Consider the following 26,452-nt stretch of genomic DNA (forward strand, 5'->3'; position numbering starts at 1 on the left):
AAATAGGGTAGAGAAAATCCAGAGTGGATATCAAAAACTTCTTCAATACCTGTCCTAAAATAATTGGCATATTATAAGTACATCTCACTTACATTCACTCAGATACTGATGCACCTCATTTTCTCTGTCATTGAAGAGTTAAAATTACAATTTTTAATGACAACAAAGAGTGAAACATTTTATGTAAATCAGAAGGAAAGATTCTGTAAACAAAAAACTTCTTCAACAATTTAAATAATTTCCATAGCTTATCTCTCATGTCAGATTTTATTTTTTAATGAATATTTCTTCAAAATACACATCTACTCATCTATTGTAACATGAATATGATGAAATATATATTATAAGATAGGTCTTAGAAAGTGAAGTAGCTCAGTTGTGTCTGACTCTTTGCAACCCCATGGACTGTAGCCCACCAGGCTCTTCCATTCATGGAATTTTCCAGGCAAGAGTACTGGAGCGGGTTGCCATTGCCTTCTCCAGGGGATCTTCCTGACCCAGGGATTGAACCCAGGTCTCCCACATTGCAGGCAGTTGCTTTTACCATCTGAGCCACCAGGGAATTTCTAAGATAGGTCTTAGGGCATCTTAAAACTTTAAAAGATTTTGATTCTGTTTAAATTCTAACAGGTTTTTATTGAGGAAAAGATGTCAAATATGATTCACTAAACAATTCAAGGAAGAACCAACCAAGTGAAAATACCCTGTGACTTATCTGAGATCACAGAGACAGTGGTCCCAGGAAGCATGAGCCCTGGGTCTTGGGTTGGCCTGCTGCTGCTAAGTCACTTCAGTCGTGTCCGACTCTGTGTGACCCCATAGACGTCAGCCCACCAAGGCTCTCCTGCCCCTGGGATTCTCCAGGCAAGAACACTGGAGTGGGTTGCCATTTCCTTCTCCAATGCAGGAAAGTGAAAAGTGAAAGTGAAGTCGCTCAGTCGTGTCCGACTCTTAGCGACCCCATGGACTGCAGCCTACCAGGCTCCTCCATCCATGGGATTTTCCAGGCAAGAGTGCTGGAGTGGGGTGCCATTGCCTTCTCCATGGGTTGGCCTAGGTCCTCGGAATTATAGGGAGGTCATTGGGCCTGACTTACATACCACTCTCTGACCTTGCTACTGAGAGAAAAGTAAACATTGTTTGACAACAGCAACTTCACATCCTTGTAACATAATGAGCTCATAGTGAAATCATCTTTAGTTCATTAAAAGAAAAAATGAAAAGTGAACTTTTGTGGCACAGTGGTTGCGTGTATGGACTCAGGAGACAGGCTGCCTGGATCCACTTCCTAGCTGTATAAGCTGGGCAACTTACTTAATTTCTTCATTCCTCAGTTTCCCCATTTATAAAATGAGAATACTAACCACTAAACTTACAAGATTATGTGAGGATTTAATGAGTTAATCTATTTAGTGCTTAGAACTGTACCTGATAGACACATATAAATGTCTATTGAGTCATATTTTTTTCAGGGGAAGCAAGCTACCATCAGTATATCATTTGATAGTATTTCATAGAACTTAAATTTTTACATATTGCTCAAATTCACCCAAATAAGTATGTTTATAAATTGGGTGCCAAACTTTTGGCAGTAATGTACAGCTAAGTACAACTCACATACTATTTATAGACTTTCATTTCTTTTCAATCCCCTGATGTAAACACAGTTGGAAACATTATAGCTACCTAGGGACACAAAAGATGCACTAAAAGAAATCATGATTACAATCCTTGTTAGGTGAAAAACAATGTAGCTTTATGTTTTGAAGGCATTATGGAAGGTTAACTTTGAAAAAGTATGAAAAAGAAACTTCCATTGCAGCCTTGTAAGAGTCAAACTATCTTAAAGACATAATCAGTTAATGTCATAATGTTTATGATGATATGATCTAAAAATTATGTCATTATGCTTCTTCAAGAAGGACTTTCAACATTTCAAAATATTATTAGACTGTAAAATCTTTTACAAAAAAAAAAAAATGACATATATTCTCCTTTTAGTTTTAGATGATTTGGATAGCAAACTGGCTCAGGAACAATCTCCAAGCTCAGTGAATACCAGAACACCTCTCAACATTGGATCAAGAACACAGTTCAGTCGTTTTTACTCCAGTGGGAGCAAATACAATAATATCACAGGAAGGCACAAAAATTGCTATAATGAAACTTCTAATATGTCTATCTATGATGTCTTAAGACCAGGAACCCCTAGGGAAGGTTTTCAAACCTTTTCTCCTAGAACAAGGACAATCTACAATATGTATAGGACAAGGGAACCCAGAGTCTTAAAAGAAGATTATGTGCAAAAGAATACTTTTGGTAGTACTTCTCTGTGTTTTGACAGCAGGCAACGATTAGCCTCATCAGCTACAGGGTATTTCAAAGCAAGAAGTTTATATTTTCCAGCCACAACTCAGAATAAGACTGGGTTTATATCACCAAGCCACCAACAGAGCCCAAAGAGAACTCCTTTATCATCTATCATATGGAATAGATCAGATTCTTCTAGAGATAGGCAGAACTGGGAAGAGTTCCTGGAGGCACCGTCACCAATGGAGATTGACCCTGCTGACCAGTATATGTTTCCCAGGTGCTTCCAGGCGAATAGGAGATGTGAGTTTTACCATTCACAGAGTGTTTACCAAAGTTTTGGTTTAAATGCTCCTGTAGATAATGCAATGAGTCCTGACCCACTTGAGAACTCAGAAAATATGCCATTCTACCATGAAGATAACCTATTTACTAGGTCTTTCTTTAGCAATACCTTTGGACGGAGCAGGGTACAGAGATTTGAACAAAATCCTTTCTGGGGCCAACAGGAAGAACACTCTGACTTTCATCAAAGCAGGAAACCATTTACTTCTTCTGACAGAGACTTTGAAATGATCTCCACTGAAGTAAACAGTGCACTAGCTGGTCATGGCCATAGTGTTCCTTCTCAACACTGGGGGTCATTTTCTTCTAGTTATAGAACAAATATTTCCAGAAACCAACAGATACCAGATTCCTGGCAGTTTGATTCTCAGACATCCGCACTGGAGAGCATGGAAGTGTCACAAGGTAATGGGAACCAGTCTACTCATTTCAGCCCAGAAAATGTTTGTTCCATGACTGATGCAAGCTATCACATGAAATCTGGTGGGTTAGAATGTTCTCCTATGGAAGTACATGTAAACAAAGAACCTTACTCATTTGGAGTTGCTCAAACTCGAGCGTCCCCATTCAAAAGTACCTTCCTGCACATTCCTGATGACAGAGGGAATCCTCAGAGCCCTAACTTTCAGATTCCCACAGTCACTTTGCAGAAGATTAAGCCGGCCTCTCTTCCAAACAGAAACTATACAGAAGTCACTGTGACCAACAATGTTTCAGTTGATTCTCCACCTCTGACTGAAAGCCAAGCCAATATCTTGGTCACAGAAGTAAATAATGAGAAAGACTTGAAGGCATCTGTCTTGGAAAAAGACGAAAAAATAAACAAGATAGATCAGACAAACATGGCAGGTGAAATACCCCAACTTGTTTCACAGACAGTAATTTCTAACCCTTTACCTGATGTTCAGAATTCCCTTTCCCAGGACTCAGACAAGAACAACAGATTTGTTTTTAATGCATCTACCACAGTAAGTTCAAAAAGGCTGCCTGGAGTCATTTCCAGGAGAGATACCTCCAAAATTCATAAAGCCAATGAACTAAAAAAAGGTAAGAGTTATACTGGGAACAGAAAACTTGACTCAACAACTTCCCTTCCTTTCATTCAGGAAAGCAGAACAACATCACTTTTTCTCAGCCCAAGTCAAGTTTGTCACCAGGAATTAACAGTAAGTAATGAAGATAGTTCAAGCATTATTAAAAAGAACCACGGGAGTTCTGAACATACTGATAATCAATACTCACAGTCTCCAGAAAAGCCTGCTTGTTTAGATACCAAGAGAGAACAAAGTATCACGACTTGTTCTAGCAGCTGTAGCAAGTCAGATGCTGATCACAACCTGCCTCGTAATTCTTTAGATCTGTCTTCAGGGGTACTACCAGATTCCTCACCATCAAATGATTCTTGCCTTGATGCTCCAGTAATTCCTTCTACCACAGTGTTCTGGAAATGTCCTTCAAACAAAGACCCATCTCTGGGAGAAAGAGAAGACATTGATTACAAGAACCAAAATAGTCAGTTTTCCCTAAGCCACTTAGAAAACCAAGAGAGTAATGATAATCGCACACCTGTACGTAATGAAGAGGTTAATGTTGTCAAATGCCAGTCACACCCTCTCTTCAAGGGTGGAAAGGGAAAAGGAAAAATAACAGAACGCATATCCTACATCGAAAAATTAAGCAAAACAGAGAGTAGATCAGTGCCTACAACTGACAACAGCAGTCTCACTGAGGGAACTCAAAGCAGTTCCAATTCTCCTGAGCTTCATACAATTTACTGTACTTTACCAAGAAAATCAGCTGTTTTTCTCATCGATAACAGGGAGCCTGAAAGTACGATAATGCCTTCTTTGTTCAGGAACGAGCCAGTTGCATTACAAATCAAAAATGATGTGGAAGATCCAGTAGGAAAGAACACATCAAAAAAATTCAGTCCTAGTTCTTGTGAATCAGAGAGCGAATGTTCCAAAGTAGTTTCAGACTCAGTCTCAGTAGCACTTGAAGCCACAGAAGGGATGACAAATATGACAAACGTTGGATCTACTTCTGTTAGAAAAGGGCCACTTCCAGTCCTCATCAAGAGGGCTGTGTCATGTCCTTCAGAAGTGCTTTATGCCTCAACTGGAAGAGATGAAAGAGATAAATGCTTGGTATCCAATACAGATGCTTCTCCTGTAACACTGAGGCCTTGGGAGAGACTCATTAACCCTCTGGGAAGTGACTCATCTGTTTGTGAGTGTTCTTTAAGCAAGAAACACCACCAGGAGGAATACTTACAAGAATATACTGAAAAGAATGATAAAATTTCTGCCTCCAAGACAGGCATATTTTCCCATCCAAATGAATACCCTTTACCTTTTTCTTCAGATATGTCAGGACAAGAAAGTGGGAAAACTTTACATAAGTTTAAGACTACAAGTATGTTTTCTGTTTCTGGTGATGAAGATAATGTGAAATGTCTTGAGGTGGTTTCAATATATTATACCCTACCGAGGAAGCACAGCAAAAAATTCTGTGACCTTCTTCAAAAGTATACACAAAACATCGATTCACTTACAGAATCAATTAAAGCGGGGACTAAAACATCTCCTAATGCTTTAGAAAAAGACCAACTGAATTGTCCTGCGCAAGACCAGTCAGGAACACCTTTGTCTAAAGATACCTCTGCTCAGGAGACCAGCCATCCTTCTCATATCACTGAAAATATGACTGTTTTACAATTACCAAGTGTTGAGTCCTCAGAATCTGCATTACAGGAAATGGCTTCTATTGAAACAGATGTTTCTCTTCATAAACGAGAACCTAAAACTGGAGAAATTTCCCCATACAACTTAGCTACAACACCTCCATCTAATTCACAATGCAGGAAAAAGAAAGAGAAAAAATTGCGAAGTGAAACTGTGTTTACTTCACCAATGCTTCAGGAAAAAAAAGTTACAAGAGAGAAATCTGAAAATTGTCCGCAATCCATTAAATCAGATGACAGTGGTTTTTCTAACCTCCCAGCCCATTCAGAAGAGAATGTTGAAAACTCCCACATCATAAGAAGTTCTGGGGAGCATACAGGTAGTGATACAGCCATTACAACTACTGGAAGTCTTCAAAAAGATACCTCAGGTGTAGTTACAGAGGAGAGCTCCAATGGATTGCAGCCTAGGGAAGTCAGAGGGGAAATTAGAACAGATTTCCCAAAAAACTCTGAGAAACCACTTTCTGACTCAGAAAGCCAAGTCTTTGCTCTTACTCCAGCCTTGAGTAAACTACAGCTTGATGAGGAGACTTGTTCAAGTGAACAAGATTTAGACATTTCACAGTCTGAACCCAGGGAGCTACCTGAAAGAAGACAGGAGGTAAATACGACAGAGAGCAAGGCTAAAGATGAAATGCAAAAGTTGGCATGGAATCAATGTTCACTTCCTGAAGGAAGTAATAAAAGTAAAAAAGGCTTGGCTGACCTAGAAAAAGGGGAAAGCAGATCTTCAGTTAAACACAGATTGACAGCTATGTCCAAAGGCAGCAGAAAATTTCCAGCTAAAGATTTATACCCTAGAAGACATGTAGCTACTATCTTTCCCCAAAGTAGGAACAGTTCTGGCTTTAGCAGTTTGTCCCTTGACACAACAGAGTGCAACCCACCGTCCCTTGAGCCTACTTTAAAGTCCACAGAAACCACAGATGAATGCAGGTTAAGTAATGATGGAATAAATGTGGAGACATCCGAGAACCCTCTCCAGCTTACTGCAGTATCCAATAGAGAAGCTTCTACACCCTTAAGTAATCAGAAGTCCAACAACATTTCACAACTACATCAAAACGAGTTTAAAAATATCTCAGAATCACAACCAAAGTGTGAGAATTCTGAGGATGTAACAGTAGCTCAGATTTTGGAAAGAGAATCAGGAGCCCTGGCCCAACCCACGTTGATCAGCCTCAGGGAAGCAGACGTCCCTGACCATCAGAGGAGGTCGAAACCCCCTTTTCAACTGGAGCCTGTAGAGAAATCTACGGTTTGCATCCCATTGACCAGTTGTCAGCAAGGACAAAGCAGTGCTTCATCTCTGGAGTGTGAACGTCAGCTACACCCCTATCGTTCAGAGAGCTTAAAAAGTGTCAACGTACATGGTGATATACTACGAATAAGTCATCCTCCAAAAGTCAGAGAGCGCCATTTCTCTGAAAGCACTTCTATTGATGATGTCCTGAGTCGACTGACCCTTGGGAATGAATTCTGTAACAACAGCGGGTACAATCGAAGATTTAAATCTTTTTCTGAACTTCCCTCCTGTGGTGAAAATGAAAGTTGGGCTTTGAACAACAGCAGGACAAAAATGGGTCCTAGGTCTGCAACATCTATATCCAGGCCTATTGACTATGGGATTTTTGGGAAAGAACAACAGCTGGCTTTCTTGGAGAATGTAAAGAGGTCACTCACACAAGGGAGATTATGGAAACCAAGTTTTCTTAAGAACCCTGGCTTCCTGAAAGATGATGTAATTAACCCTGCTAACCCGACAGAGTCATCAACTTCAAATTCTCCTAGTAACCAGAGGCCAGAGGATGGCTTATCTCTAAGTGCACCACTTAATATCTATGAAGAGGATCCAGTAGACTCAGACTGTGACACAGACACAACCACGGATGACGAATACTACTTGGATGAAAATGACAAAGAATCAGAACTGTGAGCCTTTTTCAATGAAATGTATAGCCTTTTCACCAAAAGTTTATAATGTAAATAAAGTGTACATATGTTTGTCTATGGAAAGGACAGATAGTAAAAAAATCTAGTCTGGGCACTGCTGCTGCTGCTGCTAAGTCACTTCAGTCGTGTCTGACTCTGTGCGACCCCGTAGACGGCAGCCCACCAGACTCCGCCGTCCCTGGGATTCTCCAGGCAAGAACACTGGAGTGGGTTGCCATTTCCTTCTCCAATGCATGAAAGTGAAAAGTGAAAGTGAAGTTGCTCAGTCGTGTCCGACTCTTAGCGACCCCATGGACTGCAGCCTACCAGGCTCCTCCGTCCATGGGATTTTCCAGGCAAGAGTACTGGAGTGGGTTGCCATTGCCTTCTCCAGTCTGGGGACTAGCTGCTGTGAAACAATCCAAATTCTCTCCCCTCCCACCCCACCCCCCCTCTATGTAGAGACTTCCTGAATCCTAGAGCAATGAATTCTTGTTTAGTGTTTTCTTCCTCTGTATATATGCTTGGTCTTCTGCCACTCAGCCCCAAACTAATCTCTTAATTCATGATCCAGTTTTGGCTGTCTGCTCTATATTCCCCCAAACTTTCTTTCACCTTTCCTATCCCAGCACAACAGCAAATCTCTGTATTGCATCTTCCAGTCCATATTCATGATTGTTAAATAAAATGTAGGGATGATAACAATGGAATAAGTATTATCCTGTTTGACTCATCAACCTTTAGAAGATTCAGAGTTTGGGTTTTTGTTTTGTTTTGTTTTTTCTTGAACAAAGATCAGGGGATTTCCATAAGGACATCCTGTTTTATCCATAGTGGAGAAGGGAGGCACATATTTGAAGTGCTTATTGTGAAGAGGTGAATCTCTAGTAAGCCAAAGAACATTGTTATTGCTGTTCAGTCATGTCCAACTCTTTGCAACCACATGGACTGCAGCACGCCAGACTTCCCTGTCCTTCACTATCTCCTGGAGTTTGCCTAAACTCGTGTCCATTGAATCAGTGATTCTATCCAACCATCTCATCCTCTGTCACCCCCTTCTCCTCTTGCCCTCAATCTTTCCTAGCATCAGGATCTTTTCCAATAAGTCAGTTCTTCATATCAGGTGACCGAAGTATTGGAGCTTCAGCTTCAGCATCAGTCCTTCCAATGAATATTCAGGGTTGATTTCCTTTAAGATTGACTGGTTTGATCTTCTTACAGTCCAAGGAACTCTCAAGAGTCTTTTCCAGCACCACAATTTGAAAGCATCAGTTCTTTGGCACCCAGCCTTCTTTATGGTCCAACTCTCACATCCATATATGACTACTGGAAAAACCATAGCTTGGACTATGCAGACCATTGGCAAAGGAATTCATTTGAAATAGTTTCTAAGATGGTACAGAGGGTGGCTTAGCGACAGAATTTCTGCTTAGGAAGGGAACACATCTGCCGGGTGGAGATAAGCAGACATCCCTTCATGAGATTGACATCCTCTTTGCAGCTCTTTCAGCAACTGTTTTTGTTTTTCTTATTGTTGCTTTGTTTCTGTTTTTCCCCATTTCTCCAGAGCCATCCATGTAAAAATTTTCTTTATTTGCAGGATAGAACACTTTTTTCCATATGAGACATTTTAGTCACAAGCGATAGCCATGGTCAAGTCCCTAAAGTACTATCATGTTAGATCTAACACCTTGAGATTCACAGCCTTCTTTGCCAGATTTACCGAACTCTTAGAAGTTAGAAGGCAGAGCTTCTAAAGGCTTGTCACTATGATTCCTTCAATAATTGTATCAAGGCTAAATAGCTTGCCATACCCACTGATAACTTGGCTTTGCTAACTCTTTAATTTGCCATGCAGAACTTCTGGAGATTTCTCTTCTCCGAATCAGGAAAGACCAATAAACAGGCAGCAGCGAAGCTAACCTGATAGAACTACAGAAAACACACCATCCTAGTTCTTAGTATTGCGAGGGTCAACATGAATGGATTTTATCTTGTTTGGTCTATATTTGCTTCCTGGCCTGATTTTGTTTCCATTTTTCTCACCTAGTCTATTTCATCCATTTAAGGATAATGATAGGAGTTGGGGAAATGTACAGAGATCTGGAACTGATAGAAATGCAAGAAAGGACCACATTGTTGTTATCCTCTCCAGTACTACCTTGTCTAGAAGCTAAATGCCAGAGCTAGTTTATACTAGTGTCCCATGACACTCAAAACTGATGAAAATGAGGTAACTACATGAAAGCTATTTCTTAAACCTATAAATTGTCTTAAACTTCAAGTTCTGACCAATTCTCAAAAAGACTGATAGTAGAATGTTAAATGAACTGTTCTAAATATTTCCATTTAAATTTGTATGGTAATGCATAGGTACCATTTTATTCTTTGTGTATGTTTGTAAATTCTACCTTCCTTTTTCTATTTATCTGATTATTTAATTAAAACTTCATAAACCATAACCTATGTCTTCTATTTAATTTTAAAATATTCAAAGTTAATATTTTAATATTAAGATTCTTGGTTTTTTAAATGATCAGGTTGCAAGTTCTGTTTTGGTAAACACTCTGAGCCTACATGTATGTTACAAAAGATGAAATGAAGTTAGCTTATTTTTCACTGAATTTAGCCTTTATCAGCAGTTAGGTAAGTTAAGATCAGGCTAAACAACTACTTTTAGGCCCTGACTCTCTGTACTAGAATCTACCACCTGAATTTAAAGGTAATTGATGGCCAGTGCTCACTTGCACCATTTGTAATGTTTGCTTGTTGGTGTGGCTCAAAAATCAAGAAAACAGAAAATTTATGAAAATAGCACCTTCTGTAAAGTTTATACCTTTATAAAACACTTCATTAAAGAAGTATAGCAAATACCTATGTATTTTAACATACAAAGTACTGCTTTTTAATATTCATTTTTGGTATAGCTATAGTAATTTATACTAGTCATTTTTTATACTCATAACTTGCTTTCTAATACATAATCATCATTAAAGTAATTATTCACATAAATGGAGTCACTAATGAGAGAATCAATGCAAATAATTACTGGTAAATTACTAGTTCATTTAAATAATAGACTTATACAACCATAAATTTTATGTGTAAACTCCATTTAAAATAAGGCTCAATGAGATTAATATTCAGAGACTTTCCTCTAAATAATTTATACCCTTACATTGTCAATACATTGCTATTAATAAAACTCCAACAGCCACTAATAAGGTTTTGACTGATGATAAGGTAATAAAAACTACTTTGTATAGGAAGTACATGGGTGCCTGTGCCTGTCTAGGGTTGGTGAAAGTCCACTTAAGTTTACGATGAAGATAGGTATCAAATTGGAAAATCCACACCTATATAAAAGTTATGTAGTCCATTGAATGCCAGAAGGTTAAAGAGGCCTTATTTCTAAGAGTTTATTGTCAGTAATAATGCTTCAGAATATCCAATTTAAATGTATAGTGTAAATATGTAAATATTTTACTTTGAGGCTCTTTTTGACTGGCATTTCTGTGTTTCTGAAACATATAATAACCCGTAAGCACTATTGTTTAAAATGTTGTCAAATAATCCTTTTATGTACTTGCTATCAAACTTCTTCTCCAGGTATGAAATATGTTACAAGACAAGGTGCAAATTTAAACAATGCTGGTGTTGAAATAAATGATTTAAATGGATGCATTATTTGACTTGACTTTTATTCTCATTCTCAAATGATTGTTTTTAAGTGTGAAAGTTTCCAGAAAAATACAAAAAGGGGAGTGGGATGGACAAAATTATTCAAACAAATTTTTCTGGTGGATATTGAATAAGATCACCCATTTGAGTGGTTTTGGAAAACGACTCCTGTCTTCTCCTTCCATTTGTATCAAAAAGCAATCAACCAACAACGGAAGTCAGTGTCCCTGGCTGCATAAGCTGCATAAGAGAGAAGGAATGAGGGCGGTCTGGCATTTTTCTCTGAAAGTTGTCATATTTATTAAGGAAGAGGAAGCCCAGTGGCGTTGGGTTTGGGTCATCTGCTTCCCAGTAGTACTATAAGCAGATCTTTCCAATTGAAATGTTAAATGTTCATTGATATGTTAATATTGAAATGTTAATTCCTGCTAAACAAATGAGTAGATTTGTACTAATCTTTACCTTTTCTAGAAAAGGAACCCAAAGTCATCTTTCTACCAAGGACAAGAGAGTGTTGTCAGCTTGAATATGAGCAGTATTTTATTCAAAATATTTATACTGTCTTTTATTAAAATTTAAAATACATTAGATCAGCTAGGGTTTTTAGTTGTAGACACTATAATCCTTTTCCTACCTGCAATGCCCTTCTCCCCTTCTTCTTGCAGCAGATTCTTATCTGACCTTCACGATAAAAATAGATCAGCTTAGATGACCATCTTCATGATCAGCATGGATGTCATCTCTTTCAGAAAGCATCTCTCAAGGTTGGGTTAATTGGACCTCATACAGTGTTACTTATGTTGGTAGAGGCAATCTTCCAAGGGGCCTGGACATACCTGGACATTTGTTGCTGGGTATGCCAAGAATGTAAGTTCTCGACCATTGTTTACTCATGCCATTTTTCAGGGTGTGTATGCAGCCATCAAACACAAGAGGAATGAGATAAATTTCCCCACTGACAAAGGGCAGATGTAATTACCCCTACCCTAAAAATGGTAAGCCCTTAAACTTAGAGTGTACCTCTTGTAATGCAACTCACTTTAGGCATCTATGATAAGCATTTTGCATCGTCCCTACAGACCTTTGTGGGTGGCTGGGGGGGTGGGGGCAGGGTATGGGAAGGTAGGGGGAGAGGTATTTGTTCGCTAGGGCTGTCACAGCAAAATTCCAAAAACTGATTGCTTTGATATCAGAATTTATTTTCTCACAGTTTTGGAGGCTAGAAGTCCAATCAATATGTTGACAAATTTGATTTCTCCTGACCCCTCTCTCCTTGGACTGCAGATGGCTACCTTCTCATGGCATCCTTACATGGTCTTTCTTCTGTACCCAAGCATTCCTGGTGTCTCTGTGTGCCCACATTTCCTCTTCTTAGAACAGTAGTTAGATTGGTTTAGGGCCCACCCATCTTCAAATACAGTAATATTCTGAGGTACTGGGGTTAGCATCTCTATATGAAGTATGCTGTTGTTGTTTAGTCGCTAAGTTGTGTCCAGCTCTTGCAACCCCATGGCCTGTAGCCTACCAGGCTCCTCTGTCCATGAGATTCTCCAGGCAAGAATACGGGAGTGGGTTGCCATTTCCTTCTCTAGAAGATCTTCCCAACCAGGGATCAAACCTGTGTCTCTTGCATTGATAGGCAGATACTTTTTTTACCACTGGGCCACTGGGGAAGCTCACACAGGAACATCCTAGACACCATACAGTCCTTGACACCCATATTTTAGCACCTACAACACTATTTACATCGGCTCTTTGTCTTTGTCCATTGCCTCTTTGGCCAGTGAACCACAGGAGCTGTGAGGTCAAAGTATAATGTCTATAACATAGTAAGTATTGAACAAGTGTTTGTTGAGTGAAGGAAATTTGATTTATTATAAAGAGTCTAGTCAAGGCATTGGATAATGTGAAGAAATATACTTTTTAAGGTATGAGTTAGGATGAGAAAGAAAACAGGTTGGTAGGGATTCAATACAGCTAAACAAGTGTTCAGATACAATTATATGACTTCTCTGATCTGTTCTCAAAAATACCAGGTGTTATCATGTGTTATATAATTTATTAAGCGACATTTTACTATCATCCAGTACCAGCTGACTCTCAGATTATTTCTCTGAAAAAAAACTTTAATATTTTGAAAGAATGCAAACAAAATGTGTTCCAAACAACTTTTTAAGTGATAGCTAGAGCACAGCAAAACTTTCCATTTAAAGTATGCAGACACTCCCACAAAATAAAATTTAGCAGTGAAAGTAATGCCAAGTAATGCTACACTTTAGCTCTACAATTTATCAGTGATTTACCACCAGTTCCTAAAAATCTTTCTAAAGTATAAAGAACACTGTCTAGAAACTCTGCTCAGCATTCCTAAAGCAGGTCAAGAGAACTGGGGAAAATATGGTAAGGATTTTGCTCTGATAAACTTTGGTTATAGCAAGAATGCTGAGCAGCCCAATTAAAGCCAAGAGATGAACAGGTGGCTTCTCAGGGCCTGATTCTGGCAACTCTGTTTCAAGAAACTGCCAGCAGAATGCAGAAATCCTGTGTCCATACCAGGACATGAGTTTCTCCAGACTCACACAGCCTGTGAAGAACTTTCTTTCCTTTGAATAGATTAAAACCATAAGAGGATAAAAGAAGAACAAATAATTAACTAATATAGATAAAATTGAGGTAGGAGATAGATGGGCCCCTGGGCCAGTCAGCTGGGATTTGTAAAGTGAAATAAAATTAAAGCTTTGTTCTCACCCAGACACTCCAAGGACAAAGCTGACAGCAAAAACAGAGTGCTACTAGAATAAATAGATAAGGTGCCTACTCCTGAAGTCAAGGAAAACTTCCCTGTCGGCACATGTGCTGGAAGGCTCCTTGGGGGTCAAAAAAGGAGGTGGAACCACCCCATAGTATGTGGACATGCACCCACAGGCTCTGAGGTAGGATCCATCTCAGTAAAAAGTCGCACACACATGTTGGGGAGGATCCTAGGACCAGTTAGGAGTGAAGAAACAAGATAATTGGCCAAAAGTAAACCAAGACCCTGAGAAACCTGTGTGCATGCAGGTCAAGAAGCAACAGTTAGAACCGGACATGGAACAATGGACTGGTTCCAAATCTGGAAAGGAGTACATCAAGGCTATATAGTGTCACCCTGCTTGTTTAACTTGTTTGTAGAGTACATCATGCAAAATGTCAGGTTAGAAGAATCACAAGCTAGAATCAAGTTTGCCAGGAGAGATATCAACAACCTCAGATATGCAGATAATACCACTGTAATAGCAGAAAGCAAAGAGGAAACTAAAGGGCTGCTTGATGAAGGTGAAAGAGGAGAGTGAAAAGCTTGCTTAACACTCAACATTCAAAAGACAGATCATGGCATCCAGTCCCATCAGTTCAATTCAGTTCAGTCGCTCATTGGTGTCCGACTTTTTGCGACCCCATGGACTGCAGCATGCCAGGTCTCCCTCTCACTTCATGGCAAATAGATGGAGAAAAAATAGAAACAGTGACAGACTTTATTTTCTTGGACTACAAAATCACTGGGGATTATGACTGGAGCCGTGAAATTACAAGATTCTTGCTCCTTGGAAGAAAAGCTATGACCAACCCAGGCAGCATATTAAAAAGCAGAGATATCACTTCAAAAAAAGTCCATAGTCAAAGCTATGATTTTTCCAGTAGTCATGTACAGATGTGAGAATTGGACCATAAAGAAGGCTGAGTGCCAAAGAATTGATGCTTTCAAATTGTGGTGCTGGAGAAGAAACTTGAGAGTCCTTTGGACTGCAAGGAGATCAAACCAGTCAATCCTAAAGGAAATCAACCCTGAAGGACTGATGCTGAAGCTGAAGCTACAATACTTTGGCCATCTGATGCGAAGAACCAACTCATTGGAAAAGACCCTGATGAAAGGAAAGATTGAGCTCAGGAGGAGAACAGGTTGACAGAGGATGAGATGGTTGGATGGCATCATTGACTCAATGGACATGAGTTTGAGCAAACTCCAGGAGATAGTGAAGACAGGGAAGCCTGATGCGCTGCAGCCCATGGGGTTGCAAAAAGTCAGACTTAGCGACTAAACCACAAAGACCCAGGACTGTCCTATATGTGTGATTTACTTTACCTGTTTACTCATTAGAGAGGTTGTCCATAGCTTTTCTTTTTTTTCATAGCTTTTCTCTTCGAGTGTATATTTCTGCCTAGTTTCTGACTTAAATAAACTGCTTCTCTTTGTGCTCTCCCACTTGTTGTGCTGTGTCTTTAATAATAAACTTTGTACCTTTTTTAGTTTTTACCTCCTTGAAACTTTCAGATTAGAGTAAGAGCCACTTTGCTTTTAGCTTCTAGCTCCTGGGCTTCCCTGGTATCTCAGATAGTAAAGAGTCTGCCTGCAGTGAGGGAGAACAGGGTTCGATCCCTGTGTTGGGAAGACGCCCCTGGAGAAGGAAATGGCAACCCATTCCAGTATTCTTGCCTGGAAAATCCCATGGACGGAGGAGCCTGGCAGGTTACAGTCCATGGAGTCGCAAAGAATCCCTCACGACTGAGTGACTTCACTAAATTAAATAGGAGGTTTATCATTCTCACCTAACAGGAAGTCCAGAAGGTGCTGGGAGGTGGGGGGATGGGTCCTCTGTCCTTTCTACCTCTATGAGCATGAGCACTTAAGTTTATTTCTATCTGGTGGTCTAGTAGCTAGGATTCCTGGTTTTCATCTAGGTTACCCTGGTTCATTTCCTGTGCAGGGAACTAAGATCTCTCTTCGGGACACTGAAACTTACTGTTGCCCATCCAAGATCAAAATGGTGGGAAGAGATAGACATTGACTTCCCTCTACCAGAGTCCTTGCCAGTCTTTCCCCATATCCAACTTCCAGCATCTGAGGAGCGAGGAGCATTCAAGACCAGTCAACCCCCATGGGTTACAGGGGACAGCAGTTTCTGACTCAGGTGATGCTCACCCACCAGCCTCAAATCTGATTCCTACTACTGAGCGCAACTCTTGGTTCCTCGCTTGAGGCTTGGCCCCAACTCAGTGAAGGATGAACAAACACTTGTTGAAAGAAGGGAAGTATAGGGTTTAGGGGATTTGGGAGACTGGAGGGAGTTACAGTCCAGTGAGGGAGACTGCTGAGCAGAAAACAAGACAGGTAATATAGTTGATGGGTGCTGTTGTGAACGGAAGGGCTGGGAGAGTTGGCCTTGTACGGGAATCAGGGGAATGACATTTTGCTCTGCGTCTTTTAAACCCAGTGAAATTCGTTGTTTGAAGGCTTTCGCATAAGCTCTTCGTCACTGAGCCTTTTCTCTACAGCAATCACCCTGTGCGTCCTTTAAAAATGACAGTTTCCTCTAAAGAGTTGCCAAACTCCAGCAGCAGAAGCGGCGGCGGGGCACAGCCTCAAGCACGCTGGTCTCAGCAGCGCCCCCTCCGCCCTGGTCCTCAGACCCGCGCCGCCGGTTGCTGGGCCTGGAGCGGGAGAGCCGAGTTCATTGCGGCCGCGCAGCCGCGCCGGGCCCCTCTGCGGCGGGCTAGCCCTCGCCTTCCGGCCGGGTGGGAACCGGGGGCGGACCGCGGGCGGTGGAGCGAAGCCCGCCCCGGGGTGGGTCCCGCTCCGGCCAGCCGTGCGCCCGGCACCGCCCCGCAGCCGCTGCCGAGCTGGGCGCCGCCATGCGCCGTCTGCCGCGGGCCCGGCTGCTGGCGCTGCAGCTCGCCCTGCTAGTGGCCTCGGGGGCCCCAGAGGCGCCGCTCAGCGCGCAGCGGAGCCTGGTGTGGGGCCCCGGGCTGCAGGCGGGCGTCGTTCTGCCGGTCCGCTATTTCTACCTGCAGGCTGTCAGCCCGGAGGGCCAAAACCTCACCCGCTCGCCCCCAGGTAGCGTTCGACCGCGGGCCTCCCCGCCCTGCGGCCGCTCCTCGCGTCCCCTCCGCGAGTCCCGTCCTCGACCGCGCGCCCCTCCCCGGGAACCCTCCCGCCGCCCGCCGCCCGCGCGGCGTCCTTCCCTCGGCTCTGGTCACCTCCTCTTCTCCTCCCCTCCCAGACCCAAAGGCGGGAGGGAGTTGCAACGCAAGTCTACTGAATGAATAAATGAACTCCGAGCGCCCTTCCGCAGTTAACGTGCGGGGACTGCTAATCCGTAAGGAGGGCGCCCGGGGTGTTAATGAAAGCAGTGTGAGTCACAAGTTGGAGGTGGTCTTTCTACGCCTGACGAGATGTTTGATCTGTTACAGCTTGCAGGGAGTGCCTTCACGCGTTGAGTCATCCAGCCCGAGAATCGGATCGGGGTGCGTTGTTTAGGCCTGATCCTACAAAAAGGAGATGTCAGAGTAGCAGGCAATTTGGGAGGCAGTTTTGCAGGCTAGATTTTTGTTTTCTTAGAGTTTCGAGTTCTTGAAAGCGGGTCGCAGGAGTTAGTGAAACTCGGAACTTACTAGGTTTTCCCTCTGGTCCTGTCCTGAATCCCTTCTGCCCAGTCGTGCTCCCAGGTTCTCCTTAGTGTCTTAAGTTTGCAACTTCTTAACAGCTTGTCCTGCTAGTTCGAGTTGTTGCCAGTCAGGATTTGCTGATTTATCTCCTGTCAACTGGCACCCGGTTTTGTCAACAAAGAGACAGTCAGAATCCCCAGTGCCCCTTCCACCACCAGTGGAAAACTGAGTACTTTGTTGTTGTTTTTTTTTAAGAAGTCTCCATGGCCCTAAGGATCATAAGAAGATCGTTAAACCCCGATTTAGTCTTTCATCACGGAGTGTATTTTCTTCTTTATAGTTTTCTTTGTTTTCTAAAATTAATTTTGTAATGTTATAAATGGGGGCGGGGGGCTTTAGAAAAAAGATGGAAAACTAAGGAAAAAATTAATTGATGCATGAAAAAGGGAAGTTATATGATCCAAAATAAAATACTGTTAATCTTACTTTTAATGAAAGAACTATAAATTCAAATAGGCTTCCCAGATGGCACTACTCGTAAAGAACCCACCTGGCAATGCACGAGACTTTAGAGACAGTGGGTTCCATCTCTGGGTGGGGAAATCGCCTGGAGTAGAGATGGGAACCCACTCCAGTATTCTTGCCCAGAGAATCCCATGGACAGAGGAGCCTGGAAGGCTACAGTCCATAGGATCACAAAGTGTTGGACTTAGCTAACACACGTGCATAAATTCAAATAAAATTATATTTTTATTCCATTTTTAATATAAAAATAATGGCATTTTTTTTTAACTGCTAATACTCAGAAGCTGTTAATGAATACTCTTAGACAATGACCTTCATCCTCTGCTGGTGGGAGCAAATTGGTCAAATCTTTCTAGAAAGTAATTTTCCATGAAGAATCTTAAACATTTACAAACCTAATGTGCAAAATATATGTCTCAACAGTTAGAAAATGTAAAAATGAAATGTAATGAAAATGAAATGAAATGAATATGTAAAAATGAAAAAAAAAAGTCATTTATGAAAAATGTCCATGCCTTTTTATCTGATAATCAGACTTCTGTGAAAATGATCAGCATGTAGTCAAAGACTTATGAGCAAGGATATTCTTGCCCCATTATGATTATTTATTACAATATTTTAAAGAGCAGCTATAAGATAGTTGTTAAACAAAGCATGGTACATTCATGTGATGGAATATTTAACAGCTATTTAAAGTAGCACTTTCATTCCACTATAAGGTATCTAAAGTAGTCAAATTCAAAGAAAGAGAAAGGAAAATGGTCGTTGCCAGGGGCTGATGGAAGAGGGAGATGAGAAGTTGTTGAATGGTACAGAGTTTCAAGTTTTCCAAAATGAAAAAGGTCTAGTTTGTGCACAAAAAATGTGAATACACTTAACACTACTGAAATGTACACTTAAAAATGGTTAAGATGGTCAGTTTTGTGTGTTTCAAATCACAGTAAAATTTTTGATGTTTTAAAATATTATTTAGTAATGCTTATACAAGTTTACAGAGAAGGCAATGAAACCCCACTCCAGTACTCTTGCCTGGAAAATCCCATGGGCGGAGGAGCCTGGTAGGCTGTAGTCCATGGGGTCGCTAAGAGTCGGACACAACTGAGCGACTTCACTTTCACTTTCACTTTCATGCATTGGAGAAGGAAATGGCAACCCGCTCCAGTGTTCTTGCCTGGAGAATCCCAGGGACGGGGCAGCCTGGTGGGCTGCCATCTGTGAGGTCGCATAGAGTCGGACACGACTGAATCGATTTAGCAGCAGCAGCATACAAGTTTAAGGATGCAACAGGAAACAAATTATATAGTTTTATTCCAAGTCATAATAAATAAATGAACCTGTACCTCATACATCAGGATTATTGGTGGTCACAGCAAGAGAGTAACACATTTTTTTTCACTCTTCTTTTTTACCCCCAAATGAACATAATGTTTTAATAATCAAGAGAAAAGTCATAAGGAAACAAACTAAAGACTTTCACCAAGTGTTTTCAAACAACCTCACTTTTATTCCTTTAGGTTCTCCTTTCAGGATATGATTCCTGGCTTCCGTTTAAAAACCTGCCCTATATTTCTGAAATCTCACCCAACCAGTCTTTACATTTTCTGCTAACATCATTCACTTTCAAGTCCTGAAAAATTTCTTTCTCCAAGAACTAAATGAAAAATACGGAAAATTTTCTCAAACTGTAATCTTACATGACTTAGCAAGATTCCCTTATTAGCACTCTCATTTAACAGTGTTACACTTATCTGAGTACTATTATTATGCCGCATGTCTCCAGGAACCTAGATAGCAAACGTGAACTTGAATGGTCTAAAACGGGGATTTCAAACAGGAGTTCACAGACAGAAATTTGGGGGTCCGTGATTTGGGATGAGGAAGAAACCAATCTATATCTTTATTTTCAGTAACCTCTGACTTAAATTGAGTACTTCCTTCTGTTATGAATGTAGGCAAAACCTGTTGACATTGTTATATTCCCAGCATCTAACACAGTGCCTGGCAGAGTTGCTCAGTAATTATTGTAGAAGAAAAGAAAGAAGAGATGGAGAGAGGGTGTTTGGAGTATGTCTAGATAGAAGATACCAGGACTCTTTTCTACTCAGTCGTCCTCTGCCTTCATCAGTAATACCTCCGTAAAATTATCTTACCTCCTAGTTATGTAGCACTTCAGTGTTTTGAGTTGTGCTTTGTTTCATATGCTCTCCTTAATCATCTTGTGAGTTAGTAAGAGTGTTAGTCACTCAGTCGTGTCCAACTCTTTGCGACTCCCTGAACTGTAGCCCACCAGGCTCCTCTGTCCATGGCAACATTATGGAGTGGGTAGCCATTCCCTTCTCCAGGGGATCTTCCCGGCCGAGGGTTTGAACCCAGGTCTCCTTCATTGCAGACAAATTCTTTACTGTCTGAGTCACTAGGATAGGAAGGACTGGTATTATTCTCTTCACAATTCCTGTAAGAAACAAGCTTAGTGAAAATAAATATTTTTCCTGTGGTTCCACAATAGATAAATGTCAAAGTCATGTCCAGATTCCCAACGCTTTCAATACCTCATTCATGGTCTTTCTTTTTTATCAAATCACTGGTATTGTTAATAAGATCACTGTTTTCAATAGGTTCCTGTAGAATATTCCCAATTAGCAGGCACTCATACATTTGGGAGGATTTCCATTTAGCCTCAAGTTGTACCAAGTTGGCCTTCAGGACTGTTCCCTCGGCCAGGTGGAGTCAGCCCTTTTGTTGCGTAGAGAGCATTAATAAAATTCCTAAACAAAAAGGGAGATGAAGACTCCATTGTAACAGGAATGACAGAGGTTATTTTTCCAACTATGAATTTTGAGAACCTTGTTGTTCTTAGTCACTAAGTCATGTCCAACTCTTTGTGACACCATGAACTGCAGCACGCCAGGCTCCTCTGTCCTCCACTATCTGCCAGAATATGCTCAAATTCATATCCATTGAGTCAGTGATGCTATCTAACCATCTCATCCTCTGTTGTCCCCTTCTTTTGCCTTCAATATTTCCCAGTATCAAGGTCTTTTCCAATGAGCTGGCTTCTCACATTGGGTGGCCAAAGTATTGGAACATCGAAACAAAAACAAAGTATTGGAGCTTCAGCGTCAGCATCAGTCCTTCCATTAAATATTCAGGGTTGATTTCCTGTAGGATTGACTGGTTTAATCTCCTTGCAGTCCAAGGGACTCTCGAGAATCTTCTCCAGAACAATTCAAAAGCATCAATTCTTTGATGCTCAGCATTCTTTATGGTCCAGCTCTCACACGCATACATGACTACTGGAAAAACCATAGTTTTGACTATACGGACCTTTGTTGGCAAAGTGACGTCTCTGCTTTTTAATATGCTGTCTAGGTTTGTCATAGCTTTTCTTTGAAGGAGCAAGCATCTTTAAATTTTATGGCTGTAGTCACTGTCCCCAGTGATTTTGGAGCCCAGGAAAGTAAAATCTGTCCCTGTTTCTGCTTTTGCCCCTTATATTTGCCATGAAGTGATGGGACCTGATCTATGATCTTAGTTTTTTAAATGTTGAGTTTCAAGCCAGCTCTTTCACTCTCCTCTTTTACCTTCATCGAGAAGCTCTTTAGTTCCTTTTCACTTTCTGCCATTACAGTGGTATCATCTGCATATCTGAGGTTATTGATACTTCTCCAGGCAATCTTGATTCCAGCTTGTGATTCATCCAGCATGACATTTTGCATGATGTACTCTGCAAAACCTTCTTGAATTAACATCAAAAAAGATATCCTTTTCATCTTAGGGGATTGGAATGCATAAGCAGGAAGTCAAGACTTACCTGGAGTAACAGACAAGTTCGGCTTTGGAGTACAAAATGAAGCAGGGCAAAGGCTAACAGAATTTTGTCAAGAGAACACACTGGTCATAGTATTAACTATTAAATATGGTCATATTTAACTGCTTATAAGTTAAATAAGCAGGATGACAGTATACAGCCATGACGTACTTCTTTCCCAATGTTGAACCAGTCTATTGAATCAGTCTATTGTTCTGGTTCTGACTGTTGCTTCTTGACCCACATACAGATTTCTCAGGAGACAGGTAAGGTGGTCTGGCATTCCCATCTCTTGAAGAATTCTCCACAGTTTGTTGTGATCCATATAGTCAAAGGCTTTAAATTAGTCAATGAAGTGGAAGTAGGTGTTTTTCTGGAATTCCCTTGCTTTCTCTATGGTAAAATGGATGTTGGCAATTTGATCTCTGGTTCCTCTACCCTTTGGAAATCCAGCTTGTACCTCTGGAATTTCTTGCTTCACATATTGCTAAAGCCTAGCTTGAAGGATTTTGAGCATAACCTTGTTAGCATGTGAAAAGAGCACAATTGTACATTAGTTTGAATATTCTTTGGCATTGCCCTTCTGTGGAATTGGAATGAAAGATGACCTTTTCCAGTCCTGTGGCCACTGCTGAGCTTTCCAAATTTGCTGGTATATTGAGTGCAGCACTTTAACAGCATCATCTTTTAATATTTTAAATAGTTCAGCTGGAATTCTGTCACCTCCACTAACTTTGTTTGTAGCAATGCTTTCTAAGGCCCACTTGACTTCACACTCCAGAATGTCCGGCTCTAGGGGAGTGACCACACCATTGGTTATTTGGGTTATTAAGACCTTTCTTGTATAGTTCTTCTGTGTATTTTTGCTACCTCTTCTTAATCTCTTCTACTTCTGTTAGGTCTACTTGCTGTTTATGTCCTTTCTCGTGCCCGTCCTTGCATGAATTGTTCCCTTGATATCACCAATTTTCTTGAAGAGAACTCTAGTCTTTCCCATTTTATTGTTTTCCCCTATTTCTTTGCATTGTTCATATAAGAACGCCTTCTTATCTCTCTTTGCTATTCTCTGGAACTCTGTATTCAGTTGGGTATATCTTCCCCTTTCTCCCTTGCCCTTCTTTTCTCTTCTTTCCTCAGCTCTTTGTAAAGCCTCCTCAGACAACCACTTCGCCTGTTTGCATTTCTTTTTCTTTGGGATGGTTTTAGTCAGTGCCTACTATACAATGTTAGGAACCACCATCCTTAGTTCTTCAGGCATTCTGTCTACCGGATCTAAACACTTGACTCTATTTGTCATCCACCATATAATCAAAAGGGATTTGATTTAGGTCATACTTGAATGGTCTAGTGGTTTTCCCTATTTTCTTCAATTTGAGCCTGAATTTTGCTGATCTGAGCCACAGATCTTGCAACAGGTTTTGTTTTTGCTGACTGTATAGAGTGTCTCCATCTTTGGCTGCAAAGAATATAAACAATCTGATTTTGTTATTGACCATCTGGGTTATGTTCATATGTGGAGTCATCTCTTGAGTTGTTGGAAAAGAGCATTTGCTATGACCAGTGTGTTCTCTTGACAAAATTCTGTTAGCCTTTGCCCTGCTTCATTTTGTACTCCAAGGCCGAACTTGCCCGTTACTCCAGGTAAGTCTTGACTTCCTACTTATGCATTCCAATCCCCTAAGATGAAAACGATATCTTTTTTGATGTTAATTCTAGAAGGTTTTGTAGGTCTTCATAACTGGTCAGCTTCAGCTTCTTCCGTGTCAGTGGTTGGGACATAGACTTGGGTTACTGTGATATTGAATGCTTTGCCTTGGAACTGAACTGAGATTATTCTGCCATTTTTGAGATTGCATCCAGGTACCAAGTACTGCCTTTTGGACTTTTTTGTTGACTATGAGGGCTACTCCATTTTTTCTAAAGGATTCTCACCCAAAGTAGTAGATATCATGGTCATCTGAATTAAATTCTCCCATTCTGTAGCCTGCCAGGGTCCTGTGTCCATGGAATTCTCTAGGAAAGAATACTGGAGTGAGTGGGTAGCCATTCCTTTTTCCAGGCAATCTTCCTGACCCAGAGACTGAACCCCAGTCTTCCCCATTGCAGCCACCCCCTAGGGAAGCCCCTCATCATTTTCTTTCACTTTCATTCCTGTCCATTTTAGTTCACCAATTCCTAAGATGTCCATGTTCACTCTTGCTGTCTCCTGTTTGACCATGTCCAATTTACCTTGATTCATGAATCTAACATTCCAGGTTCGTATGCAATATTCTTTATAGCATCAGACTTTACTTTCACCACTAGACGCATCCACAACTGAGTGTTGTTTCTGCTTTGACCCAGCTATTTCATTCTTACTAGAGCTACTAGTAATTGCCATCTGCTCTTCGCTAGTACTGGGAAGCTTCTTACCCATGTTGGACAGCTTCTTACCTGGGAGGCTCATCTTCTGGTGTTATATCTTTTAGCCTTTTCATACTGTCTATAGTGTTCTCCAGGCAAGAATACTGGAGTGGGTTGCCATTTCCCTCTCCAGTGGACCACGTTTTATCAGATTCTTCACTGTGACCCATCTGTCTTAGGTGGCCCTGCATGGCATAGCTTCATAGCTTCACTGAGTTAAACAAGCCTCTTCACCATGACAGTGCTGTGATCCATGAAGGGGAATCTATATATCAACTTTACACAGTGTGACAAATTGGATTCAATATGGACTTTGAAGGAAGAAATAGTCAAGCTGTGTGCAAATTTTGGTTATGCTACTCATATATATGAGATCTTGGTGAAGTTACTGAACTTCTTCATGATAGCCTTTGGCTTCCTGATCTGTAATATAGGATGACAAATACCTTTCTCACAAGTTCTTGGAGGAAATAAATGAGAGATATGAAAATCTCAAGCTCAGGGACAGGCACAGTCCCCCTAAGTAAGTGAATTTTTTAAAAAATGCTTTCTTTCCCAATCAAAAGTTTTCAAAATTTCCAAGTCTAATGATATAAAGTTTTGATACTGCCAACCTCTTTTGTCTCCTTTAGTCACTGCATTCTTATTCAATTTGCTATCTTTCATAAAGAAGTGTGAATTTATAGAACAAAAAAGCTCAAGCTGACTTCATTTCTGTTCCATTATATTAGCCTCCAGGGCAAATTAAAATTCACATTCCTTCTATTTGAAGCCATTTGAAATGACACTCTTCTTGTTTTCTCTTTTTGGAGAAGGCAATGGCACCCCACTCCAGTACTCTTGCTTGGAAAATCCCATGGACAGAGGAGCCTGGTAGGCTGTAGTCCATGGGGTCGCTGAGAGTCCGACACAACTGAGCAACTTCACTTTCACTTTCACTTTCATGCATTGGAGAAGGAAATGGCAACCCGCTCTAGTGTTCTTGCCTGGAAAATCCCAAGGACAGGGGAGCCTGGTGGGCTGCTGTCTATGGGGTCGCACAGAGTCGGACACGACTGAATAGACTTAGCATAGCATAGCATAGCATAGCATTGTTTTCTCTTTTATGAGGGTTCAGTTCAGTTCAGTCGCTCAGTCACGTCCGACTCTTTGCAACCCCATGAATCGCAGCACTCCAGGCCTCCCTGTCCGTCGCCAACTCCTGGAGTTCACCCAGACTCACATCCATCGAGTCAGTGATGCCATCCAGCCATCTCATCCTATGTTGTCCCCTTCTCCTCCTGCCCCCAATCCCTTCCAGCATCAGAGTCTTTTCCAATGAGTCAACTCTTCGAATGAGGTGGCCAAAGTACTGGAGTTTCAGCTTTAGCATCATTCCTTCCAAAGAAATCCCAGGGCTGATCCCCTTCAGAATGGACTGGTTGGATCTCCTCGCAGCCCAAGGGACTCTCAAGAGTCTTCTCCAACACCACAGTTCAAAAGCATCAATTCTTCGGCACTCAGCTTTCTTCACAGTCCAACTCTCATATCCATACATGACCACTGAAAAAACCATAGCCTTGACTAGGCGGACCTTTGTTGGCAAAGTAATGTCTCTGCTTTTCAATATTTTATGAGGGTAGGATTGCTTATTTCTAATTTAGTCCTGATCAATTTTACATTAATGAAGTGTTCTGGAGATTTCTTCTGTAAGCGAAGCTTCTTTCAAAGTGTCACATAGTTATTAATATGCTTGTACTATCTGTGTTTTATTTAAAATCATAAACTTATGGAAGATAGAACCATTTGATAGGTGATAAGAAGCTTTTCTGTCCTGTTTCCAATCTGGAGAGAATGATGGAAATGGCTTTTTAGTCCCCAGGCACTGCCTTCCTGATTTTCAGTCTGCCACACCACTTTGCCTTTCTGAAACTAAGTGGGAAATAACACAAAGCAATGATTTATATGTTTCATTAAGCATTTCAGGTAATATACCAACGTTTATAATAATTTCACATTATTACCTTTTTTTTTTTACAACATCCCTTACAGTTATCTCATTTCATTTATTTAGGCAGATATCTTTCATGATTTTATCACACTTTTTCAAAACTCCTAAAATGTATGTGTTTGGTACTTAATTATTTACTAGCAATATATCAGACACTACATTACTATTACTAAACTGAAGAGAGGAAGAAACATTTTTTCTGACCCACAAGAAAAAAAATAAAACCTTTGAAGATCAAAAAATGTAGAAACATCACTCACTAGATTCAGAAACTAAGAATAGGAAAAATAAA

General features: G+C 40.9%; 2 protein-coding genes across 7 annotated transcripts in view; both read left to right on the forward strand.

Moving 5' to 3' along the window:
* Positions 1-11,013, forward strand: part of EXPH5 (exophilin 5) — a 105,088-nt gene extending 94,075 nt beyond the window's left edge. For all 5 annotated transcript variants that reach the window (XM_027563819.1, XM_027563820.1, XM_027563821.1 and 2 more), the window contains one exon: positions 2,002-11,013. In XM_027563819.1, coding sequence (XP_027419620.1) covers positions 2,002-7,337 — 5,336 coding nt within the window. In that variant the 3' untranslated portion in view covers positions 7,338-11,013. The remainder of the gene's footprint in view (positions 1-2,001) is intronic.
* Positions 11,014-16,649: 5,636 nt separating this feature from the next.
* Positions 16,650-26,452, forward strand: part of KDELC2 (KDEL motif containing 2) — a 34,592-nt gene continuing 24,789 nt past the window's right edge. Inside the window, exons 1-2 of one of the 2 annotated variants that reach the window (XM_027563824.1) lie at positions 16,650-16,883; positions 17,240-17,293. In XM_027563824.1, coding sequence (XP_027419625.1) covers positions 16,682-16,883; positions 17,240-17,293 — 256 coding nt within the window. In that variant the 5' untranslated portion in view covers positions 16,650-16,681. The remainder of the gene's footprint in view (positions 16,884-17,239; positions 17,294-26,452) is intronic. The other variant, XM_027563825.1, reaches the window with a different exon arrangement.

The sequence above is a fragment of the Bos indicus x Bos taurus genome, chromosome 15 (genome assembly GCF_003369695.1).
Source record: "Bos indicus x Bos taurus breed Angus x Brahman F1 hybrid chromosome 15, Bos_hybrid_MaternalHap_v2.0, whole genome shotgun sequence".
NCBI lineage: Eukaryota > Metazoa > Chordata > Mammalia > Artiodactyla > Bovidae > Bos > Bos indicus x Bos taurus.